Genomic DNA, 17,999 nt, shown 5'->3' on the forward strand with positions numbered 1-17,999 from the left:
CCAGGCAGCTTTCCAGCCACTCTTCCCCAAGCCTGTAGCGCTGCATGGGGTTGTTGTGACCAAAGTGCAGGACCCGGCACTTGGCCTTGTTGAACCTCATGCAGTTGGCCTCGGCCCATCGATCCAGCCTGTCCAGGTCTCTCTGCAGAGCCCTCCTCCCCTCAAGCAGATCAACACTACCACCCAGTTTGGTGTCGTCTGCAAATTTGCTGAGAGCACACGCAATCCCCTCATCCAGGTCATTGATAAAGATATTAAACAAGACTGGCCCTAGGACTGAGCCCTGGGGGACACCGCTTGTGCCCGGCCGCCAACTGGCTTTAGCTCCATTCACCACGACTCTCTGGGCTCGGCCATCCAGCCAGTTTTTAACCCAGCGAAGAGAACATCCATCTAGGCCATGAGCTGCCAGCTTCTCCAGGAGAATGCTATGGGAGACTGTGTCGAAGGCTCTGCTGAAGTCCAGGTAGACAACATCCACAGCCTTTCCCTCATCTACCATGCGGGTCACCTGGTCGTAGAAGGAAGTCAGGTTGGTTAGGCAAGACCTTCCCTTCATGAACCCATGCTGGCTGGGCCTGATCCCCTGATTGTCCTCCATGTGCCTGGTGAGCACACTCAAGATGAACCTCTCCATAATCTTCCCCGGTACTGAGGTCAGGACACAGGAAGTTGCTGTTCCAGAGGGTACTGCAGTCTAAACAGTTCACTTGAGAAAAGTCCTCTTGCGACAGTCTTAAATATGTTAAATACTCTGCTTGCATGAACTATGAACTACAGACCGTAAAACTTTTTTATAACCAATCCTGGCAACAAGATGCGTCATCCTCACTTTGTAATGGAGAAGATGGAGCAAAGGTGAAGAAAACTGTCCCACGTGAACGAGGCAAAGATGAAAAAAGCCCAACCCATACTCCTGCTCCATTTCCTAGATGATCCTTCCCATATTTTGCCAAATCTGCCATTCTCAGCGCAAGTACTTCATAGCAAAGCGCTGGGGTTAAAAAAAACCCACACAGTTCCATCCTTTCTAGTTATTCTGACCCAAATTACACTACAGAAAACTGTTCTTAGGGCAACAAAGCCCACCCACAACACAGAATGTGAAATAACAGCTCAAACTTTGTTCCTTTCTATCACTGACCGTTAAAGATATAGGCAGCATTCAGAGCTATCTGTCTCTGTTGCAGTACATTCAAGTAGAACGTTGCTCTGTCCCGAACTTCGTCATCGCTGTCCATCATGCACCTGTTTTGGGGGACAAGAGGACAGCAGTCAGCCAGGTAACATCATCATGAGAGCTGAGCTAAAAAATGGCATTGATAAGATTGGACTTGATACTGCAATGATAGTCTGAGCTCCCTCAGTAGATTTACAAATTATGAGGAGAAAAAAAGTGTTCATATAACACAGTAGTTGAAGTTTAACTTAAGATTTATATGTAATTGTTACATGAGAAAATTAAGATTAAAAGACATCTGCATGTGACTTGTTAACACCATGCACACTTGCTAGATTATAAAATACACACCTGCATTTTATGGCTAATAATTCTGATGGGCACCATGTAGTTGCAATGTTTTGTTTTTAAATAGCATTCTTTCACAACAGAACAAAAGCAGAAGAAATAGATTACAAAGATGAACATGTTAAAGCTGCTTTCCATTTCAGACTGAAAAAAAAAAAAATGGTTGTGCGCTCAAGTATTCACCCAGTTTTTCAAATATAGCAGGTGGTTTGTAAAGAGAGCAACGCCCCTCCCTTCCCGCATTACTCAAGTCGCTCCTTGCTGTTGTAATTCACTTGCACCTACACTGAGGTTGCCTTCTGCCCGAAGCACTTCATAATTTGAATTACTCCTCTCTCCTCAGAAGTCAGATATGGCATAGCTTTACTCTATGGTGGTACACAAATGAAGACCATGACATTTATGGTACAGGCAATTTAAGGAGGCCGAATGGTCTTAATGAGAGACACAAACCTGTGAAATGGGAACACTTGAGATCACTACTCAACCGTACACAAAAGTTATTTATGAGTAACATGGAAATGTATTTTCTTGCTTCAAGGGATGCAAAAAAATGTACTAAATCAGTGTAGATTTATTACCCACTGAGGAACGGTCTCAGACCAGATTACTATCAGATGTTTTCATGACTAATTACATCTTTCATTTGCTTATCTCCAGCAGCACTATGCTTCCCTCCAGCCAGGAAGGAAGGGCAGAAGACAGCCATTTCCCAACTGCTCTACCGCTATGTTGTGACAACCCCAGTACAAGTTCTGATGTGGTCTGGCCTTGTGGCTTCTGTGGAGCCAGACCACCCAGTGTCGCCACCAAGCTCAGCACAAGCACAACAACAGCCATACCCACTCACCTCTGCAACAGGACCAAGATGCTGGGAAGGAGATTCTCGTTCTGGGCACCAAACTTCGCTAGTGCACTTACAGCGGCTGGAGAAGACGACAGGGAGATGTCAGAGGTGCTCAAGCTATACACAAACACATTCTCACAGTCAGATGCAGAGTGCTTTGCATACTGTTGTCCTGAAGTTCCAATTTACACAGGTTTTCACTTCCACACCATAAACCTTTTAGTGTTATAGAAAGAGTAAACTATTTCTGTATTTTCCAATGGAAATAGTTTCGTGTCAGGGAATAACAGAACAAGATCAGCTTAACAGCCCTGCAACTCTGTCCTGAGAGAGGTCTCTAGCAGATAAGGTTAGTTCAAGCTCTGTGGCTCATTCCAGTTGTTGGCCCCTCTGCCATTAACTGTAGCTCACAGCCCCAGATAAATCCGTTTTTCACACACAGGGGTGACAGGCAGCCAGTGCTGATGGGGGCCAGACAGCATCCAGTAACTTTGCAAAGAGCTGAAACCCCTCAGCAACCACTTATAGCTCCCTGTCCAAACTAATCTAATTTCAGCTCAGCATTGGCTTGAAGAAATCGCACCTATAGAAAGAAGAGAAAGCTCTGTAAGGAAGTACAAGCTTTAGGGCCTTGGTGGTTATAAAAGAATCCGTATTTTTACAACAACAAAGTTTCTATACAGCGTATGCTCTCTGGGGGATGCTCTTCACATGCTCCCAAGCCACAATCGGGAAACTGTGACCAAAAGAGCTGTCACCAAAAATCAAATGCAATCTGGACTGTGCTGTATTTGTGAGCCAAATTTTGTTTCCTCTCTCCCAGCCACAATTCCTCTTCTAACAGGCAGGAGATCAAGCTGATGCCGATATCCCTCCAATGCCAAATCTCAAATGTGAAAAAAGGCTGAACATTCTAAAGGGTTTGTTGTAAAGGCTCTGCAGGGAGGAAGTATCAGTCTGCAACATGCTTCCAAGGAGGAAACCTGATCTTGTGGAGGGGAGATTTCCATATAAAAGGATGATAGTTTGTTATGCTTCTTATGGAAGCAGCAACGTCCCCTCCTCATGTATTACCTCTCGACTTTCGGGTGACATTCAAAGAAGGGACTAGAAGCCAATATATTGCTTATGTTCTGCAAAGCAGGAGGACCAAGTGCTGACACTAAGATGATGTAAAGAGTTTAAACACACTGCAGGACAAGATCACCTTCACAGCTGATGCATGGAAGAGTTACTCTTCACAGTGCCTGTGGAGTAACCATTGCCTCCCAGCCCCAGACCCAGTTTCAGGCCTCAGATTTGTAGCAGAGCTCAGACACAAAACTGTCGAGCATTTGAGCTGAACTTACCAGCCCTCACAGCCTCGTTCTCCAGCACCACCCTGTTGAATATGAAGCGGATGTACTTGGATGGGGATGGAGTCCTCGGCCCCTCTTTCCCCAGCAGGTGCAGGATCTTTGTGGCTAGGACAGTATGTTCGCAGTCTTCAATGAACTCGCAGAGGTGAGCCAAGCCCGATTCCTTACTCTCAGGATTCTCCTCAATGATGCTGATTATACAGTCCACAATGGCTCGCTTGTACTCAAAGCCACCCTGGGAAAGGAAAATCGAGGACACTGACCTGGCAGGCAGAGCTCAAACCACAGTGCTGCTCAGTTCCCCTCGTGCTTCAATTACTTCTTTCCATTGAAGAAACCAAGCATTTGTACATAAAGAGAAAAGGCGTGCTGGATAATCCAACAGGGTCTTCCCAGTCCCCGCTGACCCGTAACAGGCACATCATCTGACCAAATCTTCAGATCAGTTTTTCGATGTACCAGCTCTAATTCATTAGCACATTTCAGACAGGTCTGACCCACGAGAGAAACAAGGGCTTGGTAATCAGTCAGGCCCCATCACTGCTGCGTACCCACTGACATAAGAGACCCTTCGCACCACCTATCAGAGCTGCCTGCCAATAACTACACAAAGAAAGTTTCAAACATACATCATCTCTGAGCATATTGGAGAGGAAGGTCATCATGACGCTGTGTTTCCGAGGGTATTTCTGGCACAGTGCACTGATAGCCTGTACTACCACTACCTGCAAAACAACAGAGAGGACGTTAGTCGTGTGCATTTATTTTTCTATGAAAAATACAGGCTGCTCGTTATCTCAAGTTGTCACCTCAATAGATTAAATTCATGTACAAGAAGGATAAAAATCAGGTGGTGGACTCTCAGCAGAAAGGTGTTAACAACCTTGTGCTAGCATGCTGCAAGACCTGGCTCTGCTAGAGGGACTGTAATTTAGGATGGACTACATTAATTCAAAGGCTTCCCCCTTGCTTCCTCTGCCCAGTGATGATCCTGACCTAATTCTAACTTAACTAGTTACATTTTGCCATTAAAACTCTGTGCAATTTTAAACTTGTGTAATACTTATTTCCATTTCTCATAAAAACAAGATCTTAAGACCACTGTACACTAGCAGACAAGGACTCTGTAGAGACGTGCTATGCTCCTCAAAGGCAACTCCACAGTGTAAAAGGGACAGGTATAAGTGAACTACCATCCTTAACCAAGTTACTACCAGAGTTCATAGTGACCAAACTTGACAAATTAGGTAGAAATTTACAGTTCACACTATTTCCTAACTATGTATCAGACTGAAGTGATAGAGACTCAATCAGAACAGTCAAAATCCCTCTTCCGCTCCGAAGAGGTAACCAGAAGGCAGTACAAGGTTTTGCAGGATACTGCACAGGAGCCAGTAATCCACCAAACGACATTTGTCCTTTCCTGGAGTGGTGGGAAGAAACGACACAGTATATTTAAGTTGGAAAACAGAGGACTACACCTTCTGAATTTCAGGCTGGCTTTGCTCTATCAGACTAAATGACTGAAGGATTCGCATATGGGAAAAGCTTCATAAAAAGAATGGGAGAAAAACCTGCAGCTGGAAAGAGCAGAGGCCTCCAATGCCACACCTTAAACTCATCTGATATTTCTGACACGAAGGAAGAGATCTGTTTCATGAGCCTGTCTACACTGCTCTCACTCCCTGTCTTCAGCAGGGTGGTGATGGCGAGGGTAGCGATACTGCGGTTGGAGTCAGTGATGAGGTTTTCCAGGTCCAGGTTGCAGGCAGTGACTGCAGATGGATGCTTCATGGCTACCTGTAAAGAATGCAATTACAAATTATGTGGGAGCAATAATATTCTACAATCTACAGCTTTCGATGGGGCAAGGATTAAAGCCCATTTTTGTTTTTCAAGCTCTGTTCCACAAGGATCACAACTAAACCTACATCACAGGACTGCTGGATGCAATCAAAGCTCAGGTTCTTTTGTTTCAATGCTTCAAATTAACTCCTCTAAATCTAAGTTACAGCTTGTGGGTTTGACAGTCAGAAACTGCGTCTGTTGCAGTGTGCAGCTTTGAAATCAGAACGTTATTGCCTTCACACACATCCTATTCACACTTTTCGTGGTCTTAAATATCTGGGACTCTGCTTCCTTACAGCTGAAAGCTCACAAGCTGTCCATCTACAGCTTGTTATAGCCCTGTGGTTCAGAAATGGGCAAACGTAGCTTGAGTGCAGAAGATATTTCTGTCACGCCAGGAGATCTGGCATGGAAAAGCCAATTCTCCAACATGGAGTGTTTCCAAATACAGTAACCACAAGAGCAGTTGCTCTACTTCAGGTAACACACCATTAGGCACCGATGTCTGGCTTCCTCTGCTGCTCAGAGTTTTATATTTGTTTAGAAGGTTTTGGAAGCACTCACTTTATTAAGGGTCCGTACAGCTGCATATCTCAAGACAGGTTTGGGAGAACTACAGAAGAGCTGCAGCACTGAAAATAATAATAATAATAAAATAATCAACAGAAGTAACTCACAACAAAGCGTTACAGAATAGAGACTGTTTAACAAAAACCAGCTCCCAGTACTGCAACTCTAGGCACCAGTAATGTTTGGGGAGAGCCCTCACGGCCACACGAGATGAGGAAAGGGAAACTGCCTTGTGCCAGCACTTTGGTATTGAGAGGTACAAATAGTTTACTCAGAATTCACCACAGTAGAAAACCAGATATGGTCTCTTTCAAAGAGAGAGTAGAGGGAAAAGTCTAACGTATTCACAGTCAACTACATGCTGCTAAATGTTCATGCAGCTCTATTCATAATTTATCACTAGCTTCACCAGCAAGTTAAAAATAACCTCCCATTTTTCATCTTCTATCAATAATAGGTGGTTTGTGCAGTCATCTGTGGCCCATCTGTGCTATCGAGTTCTCCCTCCCTCCCACCCCAACTTCCTGCAGCTGGAAAAAGGAAAGCATCACCCTGTGCCACCTCCAGTGCCCGTTCTCTAAAGTTTTGGGTGAAATGTGAAAAAGGGATCAAGCTGCTTCTCATCCAAAAGCCCTCTAACTTGGGGAAAATTCAGGGTTTGAGTCCAGTAATTTAGTTACGCTGTAAAGTCTCTGATGGGCTTTACCACCCTTTCTTTCAGCTGCATCTGTGATACAAAGGACTCTGTGACCAACCTGAAACAGCAGGTGCCAGCTCCCTGGCTGTGCAGTTTGGGAGATGGATGATTGCAGAAGCAGCTTCATAAATAACCATTTCATGCTTATTCCGCAGACAGCTCTCAATGAAGTCAAACAGCGGACTTTCATGGCTACAAACAGAAGACATTTCACAGCAAGATGCTGAATTACGTACAAACCACTAATACCAAATTTCTGAGAACTTGACAGAAAGCACAGCTAATGCACTGGCTATCATGCTTCCTACAGCACTGTATTGCTCAACTCATACTTGAGGTCTAAGCTTTCTATTTACTCTTCTATTCATCTTTACATTATCTTCTTCAAGCTAGAAATGCTGCGCTCCAGAAATACAGACTTTATTATTAATCATGTATCACACAGCATTAACAAAAATTTCCACTGATAAAAATTCCATCAGGAGGTGAATTTCTCAGGTAACTATACCCTCCTCTGCTAGTGTGAGACCAGAATAAGAGAGTTCCTTTTATTTATATCCCCATAACATAAGTAGATCCTTATTGCATTTGAAATGCATCTAACTAGACAAAGTACAAACCCTTATTCTGCAGTTTTAGAATCTTAAAATCGTTTAGGTTGGAAAAGACCTTTAAGATCATCAAGCCCAACCGTTCACCTACCCCTGCCATCCCACCCCTAAGCCCTGTCCCTAAGCACCTCGTCTGCCTGGCTTTTAAATCCCCCCAGGGATGGGGACTCGACTCCTTCCCTGGGCAACCCATTCCAATGCTTGACAACCCTTTCAGTGAAAAAAATTTTTCCTAATGTCCAACCTAAACCTGCCCTGGCGCAACTTGAGGCCATTTCCCCTCGTCCTATCGCCCGTTACCAGGGAGAAGAGACCAACACCCACCTCCCTACAACCTCCTGTCAGGCAGTTGTGGAGGGCAATAAGGGCTCCCCTCAGCCTCCTCTTCTCCAGGCTGAACACCCCCAGGTGCCTCAGCTGCTCCCCATCAGCCTTGTGCTCCAGACCCCTCCCCAGCTCCATTGCTCTCCTCTGGACATGTTCCAGCAACACAACATCTTTCTTGTAGTGAGGGGGCCACTCTCAGCTAAGCTTTGGTGGTCTGGTGCCAAAACAAAAGTTCAAAGCCCACCACACAACTGCCACACATGCCACCTCTCAGTTCAGCCTAGCATTCTGCTTCTACCTGCATTTTATTTTTAACACTACCATTCTCTCCGTCTGCTTGTAGATTATTACAAACTTTAAAACAAAAAAGCAAATTCCCTAGTTACTGTTTACCTCAAACTATAATTAGTTTTGTAATTCACATGCTGCCTCCTACTCACCCCTCTTCAGATTCCTTCAAGAGTTTGCTTGCAATTCGGATCAGCATGCAGTACGCAAACTGGGATTTCAGTCCAGATTTAGTGAACTTATTCAACATCTTGGAAACCGCAAGGCGATCATTTTTTCTGAGGTGATAGAGCAGCCCCAAAGCATGGTACTAGTAAATCAGAAACAGAGATGTGCAGGTATTGAATACACACTGCAGCTGGAAAAGCCAGACTGTAACACATAGAAGAGAGCCAAGAACCACAGTTTCCTAGCAGAAATACATTCTAACCTCAAATGATCCAAGCTTCCTGACAAATCACAAAGACCTGCAGTATTTCCTTCCCCTTCCTGTCCACATAAGACAGCCTCAACGTATTTCTGAAGATCAAAAGAGCCATGAAGTTAGTTTACTCCCTTTTCTCCCCATTAATGTCAGAACAGCTGTCTGGAACATATGTGCAAAAGATTTTGCTAATATGGATATCTTGCTGATACTCGGGCTAATCCCTGTGGTCCTGTAGCAAATTTTCTGAAGGCCAAGACAAGAGATGCTGATGTTCTGGGAGCTTTTTGAAAACTCAGATTCAAAGTCCTTCTGCAACAACTACCGTGAAACAGCCAGTGGCATCGCAGCTATCAGAAGGTTTGCAGGGAAAGGGCAGAGGCCTGCACTAAAGAACCAACTCTTAATTAAAAGAATAAGGGAAGAAGAAAAAACAGTTACTTTTCTAAGGTTATCTTTAGAACTCACAGAATACCATTAAAACCCTGTAGTGCATTTAGAGCTTCCCGGGGTAACCCCCCTCAAACATACCTGCACCATGACATTGTCACTAGAAGCTGCTTCTTGAGCTTCGTTGATCCACCGTTTGACTACGTCATAACTGATCTTCATCATATGCTGGAAGAAGCCACAAATTGAGACTGCAGACAAACTAACATTAGAAGCACAGTGAAGTACCAGAAATCTTGTTTTCCGTTTTTAAGTTTAAAGACTTAGAGACAATCTAGGGTTTTGTTGCATACTACAGGTAACAAAAAATAACTCCCGAATACAGAGTTTGTGTGGATGCCGTTGTTTCAATGAAGACAAAAGTAACTCAGCAAGTTTTTGTTTACAGGACAGAAAAGAATACTAGGACATTCCACCTGCCCACAGTTAGTCCAGCAGGAAGATTGCAGTTGTCAGCATTGATACAGCTTTGTTTGCACCCTCAGGGTCCTAACACAGGCTCCAGTCTGCCTCATCAGCTGGACCTCCTGCTTCTTGCTTATCTTCTTGATTTACTAGTGCAGCCAGTCTCCTTATCCTATGTGCCTATAAACCACTCCCTTTCTGACATCTCAGACTACCATGCTTTCACTTTTACTCTCCTCTTTAATAAAAATAGTAACCTAACAAGATCTTTTCCAGCCTTTTCTCCCAAACAAGGGAGAGAAAAAACAGAGTGAACTTCTACAGCTAGCCCTCCTATAGCAAAAATAATCTTGGATTTGCAGTCTTATCAGGGCAGCAGTTTCATGGATTTGTTTTTTTGCAGAGCACAAAGCAGACTGGATTTAGTTTCGGTTACAGAACTCACACGCTCTTTCAGTCTCCAGTGTTCAATCCTCCACAGCACAGAACTTTCTCTCACCAAACTGGTAAGTGCTTTCACGGTCATCAGTGTACTTGACTTTTCAAAACAGACAAACCCCTGCCCAGAGAAATTAATGTTCTAGGCTAACTAACTAACTAACACAGAGAGGTGACTGAGCAACAGAACATTAAGGAAGGAGTTTGAGAAGACAAGAGTCTGCTTGAGACAAAGGGAACTCCATTGCAACTATCTTTTGTTTATTTTCCAGTGAGGAGATGAAGAAGAGTCATATCAAAGGAAAAGGAGATGAAAGAAGAACAACATGAAAGCCAGGCAGAGCCACATATGCAGCAGACTAGCCTTCCCAGGCACAACACAATGCACAGGTTTACAATAATCTACTGCTTTACTTACTAAGGAAGACACCAGCGCAGAACTAGACACACTGGGGACTTTGTCCACAATGGCTTGCTTCATGTATCTCTCAATGGCTTGTAACATCGTACCCTAGGAAAGGGAAAAAGAAAAGTGTCAATACTTTACAGGCAGAGCATAAAAGCAGTATAAAGGCAAAAATATATGCTCAGCATATTCAAAAGGCCCTCAGAAAAAAAAATAAAAAATCTCAGAATGGCAGGGGTTGGAAAGGACCTCTGGAGATTATCCAGTGCCACCCCCCTGCCCAAGCAGGCTCACCCAGAGCAGAGGGCACAGGACAGCGGCCAGGCGGGGGTTGAAGATCTCCAGAGAAGGAGACTCCACAGCCCCCCTGGGCAGCCTGGGCCAGGGCTCGGGACGGTTAGTCCAGCAGGAAGATTGCAGTTGTCAGCATTGATACAGCTTTGTTTGCACCCTCAGGGTCCTAACACAGGCTCCAGTCTGCCTCATCAGCTGGACCTCCTGCTTCTTGCTTATCTTCTTGATTTACTAGTGCAGCCAGTCTCCTTATCCTATGTGCCTATAAACCACTCCCTTTCTGACATCTCAGACTACCATGCTTTCACTTTTACTCTCCTCTTTAATAAAAATAGTAACCTAACAAGATCTTTTCCAGCCTTTTCTCCCAAACAAGGGAGAGAAAAAACAGAGTGAACTTCTACAGCTAGCCCTCCTATAGCAAAAATAATCTTGGATTTGCAGTCTTATCAGGGCAGCAGTTTCATGGATTTGTTTTTTTTGCAGAGCACAAAGCAGACTGGATTTAGTTTCGGTTACAGAACTCACACGCTCTTTCAGTCTCCAGTGTTCAATCCTCCACAGCACAGAACTTTCTCTCACCAAACTGGTAAGTGCTTTCACGGTCATCAGTGTACTTGACTTTTCAAAACAGACAAACCCCTGCCCAGAGAAATTAATGTTCTAGGCTAACTAACTAACTAACACAGAGAGGTGACTGAGCAACAGAACATTAAGGAAGGAGTTTGAGAAGACAAGAGTCTGCTTGAGACAAAGGGAACTCCATTGCAACTATCTTTTGTTTATTTTCCAGTGAGGAGATGAAGAAGAGTCATATCAAAGGAAAAGGAGATGAAAGAAGAACAACATGAAAGCCAGGCAGAGCCACATATGCAGCAGACTAGCCTTCCCAGGCACAACACAATGCACAGGTTTACAATAATCTACTGCTTTACTTACTAAGGAAGACACCAGCGCAGAACTAGACACACTGGGGACTTTGTCCACAATGGCTTGCTTCATGTATCTCTCAATGGCTTGTAACATCGTACCCTAGGAAAGGGAAAAAGAAAAGTGTCAATACTTTACAGGCAGAGCATAAAAGCAGTATAAAGGCAAAAATATATGCTCAGCATATTCAAAAGGCCCTCAGAAAAAAAAATAAAAAATCTCAGAATGGCAGGGGTTGGAAAGGACCTCTGGAGATTATCCAGTGCCACCCCCCTGCCCAAGCAGGCTCACCCAGAGCAGGGGGCACAGGACAGTGGCCAGGCGGGGGTTGAAGATCTCCAGAGAAGGAGACTCCACAGCCCCCCTGGGCAGCCTGGGCCAGGGCTCGGGCACCCTCACAGTCAACAAGTTCTTCCTCATGTTCAAGTGGCGCTGGGCACCACTGAGAAGAGTCTGGCTCCGTCCTTGTGACATCCACCCTTGAGATATTTGTATGTGTTGATCAGATCCTCTCTCAGCCTTCTCTTCTCCAGGCTAAACAAGCCCAGCTCCCTCAGCCTTTCCTTGTAGGGGAGATGCTCCAGTACCCTTGTCATCTTTGTAGCCCTCCTCTGGACTCTCTCCAGGAGTTCCTCATCCTTCTTGAGCCAGGCAGCCCAGAACTGGACCCAGTGCTCCAGGTGGGGTCTCCCCAGGGCAGAGGAGAGGGGGAGGAGAACCTCCCTCGCCCTGCTGGCCACGCTCCTTTTAGTGCACCCCAGGATGCCATTGGCTTTCTTGGCAACAAGGACACACTGCTAGCTCATGGACAGCTTGTCATCCAAATCCTGAACTAATTCTGAAAATGCATTCTTCTGCAAGGGAGACCTGAGTATCAGCTGCCCAGCCCTGAAGGTTCAGTGACAAGATTGAAGTCTACAGCAAGGCAACCTCAGATCAGAAACTAGGTCTCCAAAGCTACTGCCTTCTAACTTCATGCTTACAGTGCTACAGCTCCACAGAGTTCCTCACATCTGCAGAGGGCTTTAGAGCAGTCCTCCCTAAAGCAGCAGTTCCATTACTGCTGTAAGAATACACCGTGAAAGAAACTAGTTTTTCTGTTTTAAATACACTCATCATCTCTCCCCCCACAGTGATGTGATCTGTACTTACATCCGTGATCCTGCAGAGCGCTCTGATGGCTGGGCCTCGGTATACATCTTCCTTCCCTGTCATGTCTTTGGTCAAACTAAAATAATGAAAGACAACCTGTTAACATTTCTTTAATACCTTGATGTCTTGGTCCTTTTATGACATTCACCTCATCTCATTTAGTTGTTACCCCGTAAGTGCTAAGCTCTAGTATTGGCTAGAAACAACTTCTTAATGATTAGCTATTTGAAAATTGTTAATGTCAGATTCTATGGAAAATTGCAAAATGTGTAGTCCACAATATTGCTTTACCATAGGCCTGGTTTATTTAGCTCAGCCATTCTCCTTCTTAGTGGTGGTGTTCCTTCTATCACACGAAATTTTGGGTTAGATAATAGCAAAGCTTAGTTTGCTGAACAGCTTTAGAAGAATATAAAATAAAAAGATCACTTGCACATGCCACAGATCCAATTTTTTTCTCACAACTGTAATGTCTATTCTGCAGTAAAAAATAAATTGATAGTTCAGTTGGCAGACTGAACTGAGCTTTGCCCTGCTTTTCCCTAATTGTTCTGACAGCGAAGTGACACAGAAGTCACAGCCTAAGTTTTCCCAAAACCAACAAGCACCAATAACTAAAAAAACCCCAACCAACCAAACAAAACAGCAACCCAAGAAAACGAAGTAGCAACTAACAGATAACTGTTGGCAAGCCTCTTGCTTTTTTAGAAAAGCCTAATAACTCAGTAGGAAGGAATTAACATTTCATATGGTGACACATACTCTGCAACATGGAACAATTTGTTTTCCCTTGCTGTATCCTTTATAGAGCACAATTACACAAAACCATAGCAGCTAAACCAAACACATTAAGATGCAGCTTCTTGTTTCAGAGCTTTGATACCGCGTTTTCTGTAGGTTCTACTACCTGCTTGTGACAATGATGACATCCTCAGAAATATTGGCCATCTCTTTGATAGTCAGATAACACATTCTTCTAAGGGTTTGCTGTGGAAGTGTATTGCAGAGAACTATTAAACTCAAAAGGCAATTATGAATAAACACTTCCTAGAAGTTTTAGAAGTTAAATAAACTTTTAAATAGAACACTCTCTTCCCCTTATCTATACAAAGTCATAAGCACAAAAATAAAAGCATGTTTGATAATTGGCTAGCAGCCTTACTCCCTGTCATCAAACAGACCAGAAGATATACATCTTGCAAAATGATAGGACTATAATCCACACGTTAATTATGAAAGAAATGATACATCACGTCTGTATGCAGAAGTCTCACAATTATCAGTAAAAACCTTAAAAACAACTTCTGATCTCTTTGCTATTGTAAAAGAAAAACAGAAATACACAAAGAGCACTGACACTGTAATTCTTTGAAAGCAATTAACATATTTAATTTAAAAAAACCCAAACAAACTACTTTCTAAAATGTGGATATGAGAAAGGTCTCAAACACTCTGTGTCTGTACTTCCAAAATTTTCATTCCATCTTTAAACAGTTATGGGTGCAACTTTCCTCAGCCAAATCTCTAAAAACCTGAAGTGCCAGTTCATTTTTAACAAAAATTAATGAGTTCCAGCACATGAAGCATACTCCTCTGATCTCTTACACTCTCCACAAAAGAGATCAGAAGGACTTCACATTGGGCAACGTTTAATCCAGCATTTTTAGGATGTTCTCATCCCTTGACTCCATGCTGATTCATGAATAGAGCAAGCTGTTCTAGGGAATAGCAGTATTTGGTGTACAGGCAACTTCCAAATCCCAAGTTAAGCAGATGGGGATTATTTGCATGTGTAAGAAACAGTCATAGAATTATACTGATTTGTATATTAAAGCTTTCTGTCATTACTCGCATTCTTGACACCAGTAATTGAACTTGGAAAAAAAAAACCCACCACCAAAAATAACCTGCAGAAGTAACGCTATGTTATTATTCAGCCATTTGTTTCCAAACCAGGAATTGCCTCCAGCAAGTACTTTGCATGCAGAGCTTGTTCTCCGAGATACTCGCCTCACTCTCCTCCCACATCCCAACATCCAACTGTTTTGTAATTATTGCGAATCCAGACAAAACCAGGGAGACAGCAAGTAGTAAACACTAGGTACTTACATCATTAGATTGAAATAATCTGGTCATTGCAAAAAAAGCTTCTGTGGCTTCAGTGGTTCCAAAGTGTTCACCCTGAAAACAGCATGCAAGAAGTGAAAGAAAAAACACTGTCATTATTCAGCTGCCTCCACCTTTCAGCCACCACTTATAATGCCTACCCACACACCAAGAACCTTTTCTTTGAGACTTTTTCTCGTGTTTCTCCCTCACCTTGTGTTTCCTAGGGAGTAAATACCACCGCTATCTACTTGGCTTCGATACAAATGCCATCCACAGTGATATGGTGATAAAATGGTTTGACAAGTAGCCTGTGTTCCCTCTTTTGACACTAGTGTGCCAGCAGTCATTTTTGTGTCATGCTTGTTAACCAGAAGAACTCCCTTGCTTAAATGGAATTTACTTAAAGATGACTGATGCCAGTAAAGACTGAACAGCATAGGTCCCTCCTAACTGATTGTAACTCTACATTAAATCCCGCCTGGCATGCAGGAAACCTGATCTATGTGGATACCTGAAGAAAACCTCTGTCCTTATCACACTTCCACTTCCTCGCCTATGTTCCTTGCTCACCTGAGTTATTCCTACTTTAGCTGGGCAAACACAAATGGCTCTTTAATTGCCCAGTGCTGTGGTGACCGCAGACCAACCAGCAGCTCTCACCTGGCATATATTAAAAAGGTTTAGAAGCCTGAGTGACACATACCCTCAGTCACCTTAGTGACAAAATTGGAAGGGAGAATGTAATACTACAGCATAAACATTCAACTTCGGATCTCTGTAAAAGCTACCTCCCAAATCTGACAGGAAGAGGTATAAAACTTTCACACTGAAAGTTATCAGAACTCAGCCTCAGGAATATTCATTCTGACTGGGAAGAAATGATAACAGTTACCTGGTTCAGCAAGTAAAGGATCTTGGTAAGGATGTGCAAGCATCTTCGTGGATTTATAGGGGTCTCATTAAAGATACGTGCCTACAAACATAGCATAAATATGGTATTGCAATGTAACCCAGCAATAATTTCTCTTTCACCATAAAAAGTAAAGCGATTTGTTTTCAACCAAGTAGCTTATAACTTTTCTCATTCTAAAAATGCGTCCCAGCAAGCACATTCCTGTCATTCAGCTCATGCATGTTGAGTTTGCTGGACGGGCAGCACTCTGAACAGAGGACGACTCAGGCTACCATCTGGAACTAGCAAAAATACTTTAAAATAAAAGCATAAGAATTTAATTTTTTTCCATGGCATCTGTAGCCCAAACACTACTTAGCACTAGCCTGTAGGAATACAAAATTTAAATTATTAGGTTCCTACTTAACAGCTTTTTGCACCCACCAAAATTCCCCGTTATTTAACCACACGTTCGCCTCACCACTTGCAATTGTTCTTGGTGTACACAAAGAGAAACACGAAAACCCGTTACACCGTAGCATAGGGAAACAGGCAGATCAACTCTTCAGAAAGAGCACCCCCGAGATCCTGTATGTCCACATGGAAGCCACATGTAACCCAATTACCATACATAAACCCTCATAAAGTAACTTCATGTGCACTTAATTTACATCCCTGTGGTTTTAAATTAACTGTATGAATTTAGCCATTCACATTTCCCCCCAGAGCTGCACTGTAATACTTCCTTAAGCTGCTAATGCTTGCCGAAGAAAAACAAAGAGTTACACAGTATCATACAATTATTCATACCTCCTGAAGCACAGCACTCTTCTCCAAATGCTGGAAAGGATTAGAGCCACTGCCTGAGGAACAAAACAGACCTCTCAGTTCAGGAAATGCATTCCTCACAAAACCCAACAGAACTGAACATGCAGGAACAGCCCTGAAACTTTACAAAACCATTTCAATGCTACAGTGACATTCTTGGAATAACTGATGTTCTTCATCAACACCTTTGAATCCACTTTCTTAAGTATTCAGAGTTACAGGGGAAAACAAAAAAAAAAGGGAGGGGCACTTTCCACCTAGTTGGATGGTGAAGAAGAAAGCGTTTACTTTGCCTTAATACTCCCTTTACATAAAACTATTTACTCTTCCCCCTCACCCCAGTCCCCCTACTTTTATTCCTTCAGGCACAGAAAGCACTGAAGGCACCAGGACAGAGCTGCTAATCAGGATCTGAAATAGAAGCATATCGATCAATGCACCGCTAAAATGGGCTACTCAGCAAACTCCAGAACAGTCTGGCTGCTGAACATCATGAAGTCATTAACACTAGACTATCTCCATACTATAATGTCTCAGCCTTTTAACAGCCCAGATCCAGCTGCTGAAAGTAATTCATTTCTTGGAGATGACTTCTCTGTCAGTAGCTTACAGAGACCAGCCTTCCAACCCATGAACGCAGTGAAACCACCTCTCAGAGCCACCATTACAAACACAGAAATTCCTCCAAATCCTCACTACTGCTTCTGACCCTTTTCCTCCATCAGTAATTTTTTATTTTCATAGAATCGTTTAGGTTGCAAAAGACCTTTAAGTTCATCAAGTCCAACCCTTAACCTAACTCTGCCATCCCACCACTAAACCATGTTCCTAAGCACCTCGTCTGCCCGGCTTTGAAATCCCTCCAGGGATGGGGACTCGACCCCCTCCCTGGGCAGCCCATTCCAGAGCCTGACAACCCTTTCGGGGAAGAAATGTTTCCTAATGTCCAAGCTAAACCTGCCCTGGTACAAACTCGGACCATTCCCCCTCATCCCATCGTTCTCACATCCCAAGCAGAAGGAAATTGAGAATGAAATGAAACTCAAACCAGCTGGACACATCTTGCAGCTCAGAAGACCTCTGAGCAACAGCAAATTCAACATGGCATCAGTTACTGCAGGCAACGTGAACTTCCAGACGATTTTGTGGAGCAAAAACATGCAGGTGATGGCTTCGTTCGCCACATCTATGCATAACATGATGGCTTTTTTCTCCACCCGCCGGGTACCTGAACACAGCCTCTCCTGACATAGTCCAAACCGCAAGGCCTGCCCGTGGGGACGGCTGCTGCCCCGCTACCAGGCTGAGGTGCGGATCCCGATCACGCCCTGCAAGCACCGCTCCTCCTCACCAACGGCAAGGGCGGGAAGAGGCCGCCAGCTGCAGCCCGCAGGATTGCGGGGACCTGGTTCCCTCCCAGCGCGGCCTCAGAGGCCCAGGGCGGGCTCTGCAGCCCGAAGACCATCCTGAAGGGCCGGGGAAGCCTCCGAAGGACCAGAAAGCAGACGGGACCTCCTTCATCAGCGGCCGTTACCTGCCCTCACCTCAGCGGCCCTTACTCCCTCCCTCACCTCAGCGGCCGTTACAGGCCGCGGCG

At 44.0% G+C, this 17,999-nt stretch overlaps 1 protein-coding gene across 1 annotated transcript in view; it reads right to left on the bottom strand.

Moving 5' to 3' along the window:
* COPG2 (COPI coat complex subunit gamma 2) overlaps nt 1-17,867 on the bottom strand; it is a 25,139-nt gene extending 7,272 nt beyond the window's left edge. The window contains exons 1-17 of the mRNA XM_035903857.1: nt 17,754-17,867; nt 17,631-17,697; nt 16,385-16,437; nt 15,575-15,655; nt 14,683-14,754; nt 13,481-13,560; nt 12,574-12,649; nt 11,431-11,523; nt 9,030-9,116; nt 8,227-8,384; nt 6,907-7,040; nt 6,146-6,213; nt 5,345-5,533; nt 4,363-4,458; nt 3,725-3,968; nt 2,379-2,454; nt 1,145-1,248 (exon numbers count right to left, since the gene is read on the bottom strand). Coding sequence (XP_035759750.1) covers nt 1,145-1,248; nt 2,379-2,454; nt 3,725-3,968; nt 4,363-4,458; nt 5,345-5,533; nt 6,146-6,213; nt 6,907-7,040; nt 8,227-8,384; nt 9,030-9,116; nt 11,431-11,523; nt 12,574-12,649; nt 13,481-13,560; nt 14,683-14,754; nt 15,575-15,655; nt 16,385-16,437; nt 17,631-17,697; nt 17,754-17,867 — 1,792 coding nt within the window. The remainder of the gene's footprint in view (nt 1-1,144; nt 1,249-2,378; nt 2,455-3,724; nt 3,969-4,362; nt 4,459-5,344; nt 5,534-6,145; nt 6,214-6,906; nt 7,041-8,226; nt 8,385-9,029; nt 9,117-11,430; nt 11,524-12,573; nt 12,650-13,480; nt 13,561-14,682; nt 14,755-15,574; nt 15,656-16,384; nt 16,438-17,630; nt 17,698-17,753) is intronic.
* Between the last annotated feature and the right edge of the window lie 132 nt (nt 17,868-17,999).

The sequence above is a fragment of the Egretta garzetta genome, unplaced genomic scaffold (assembly GCF_000687185.1).
Source record: "Egretta garzetta isolate BGI_Z169 unplaced genomic scaffold, ASM68718v1 scaffold260, whole genome shotgun sequence".
NCBI classification, from domain to species: Eukaryota; Metazoa; Chordata; class Aves; order Pelecaniformes; family Ardeidae; genus Egretta; species Egretta garzetta.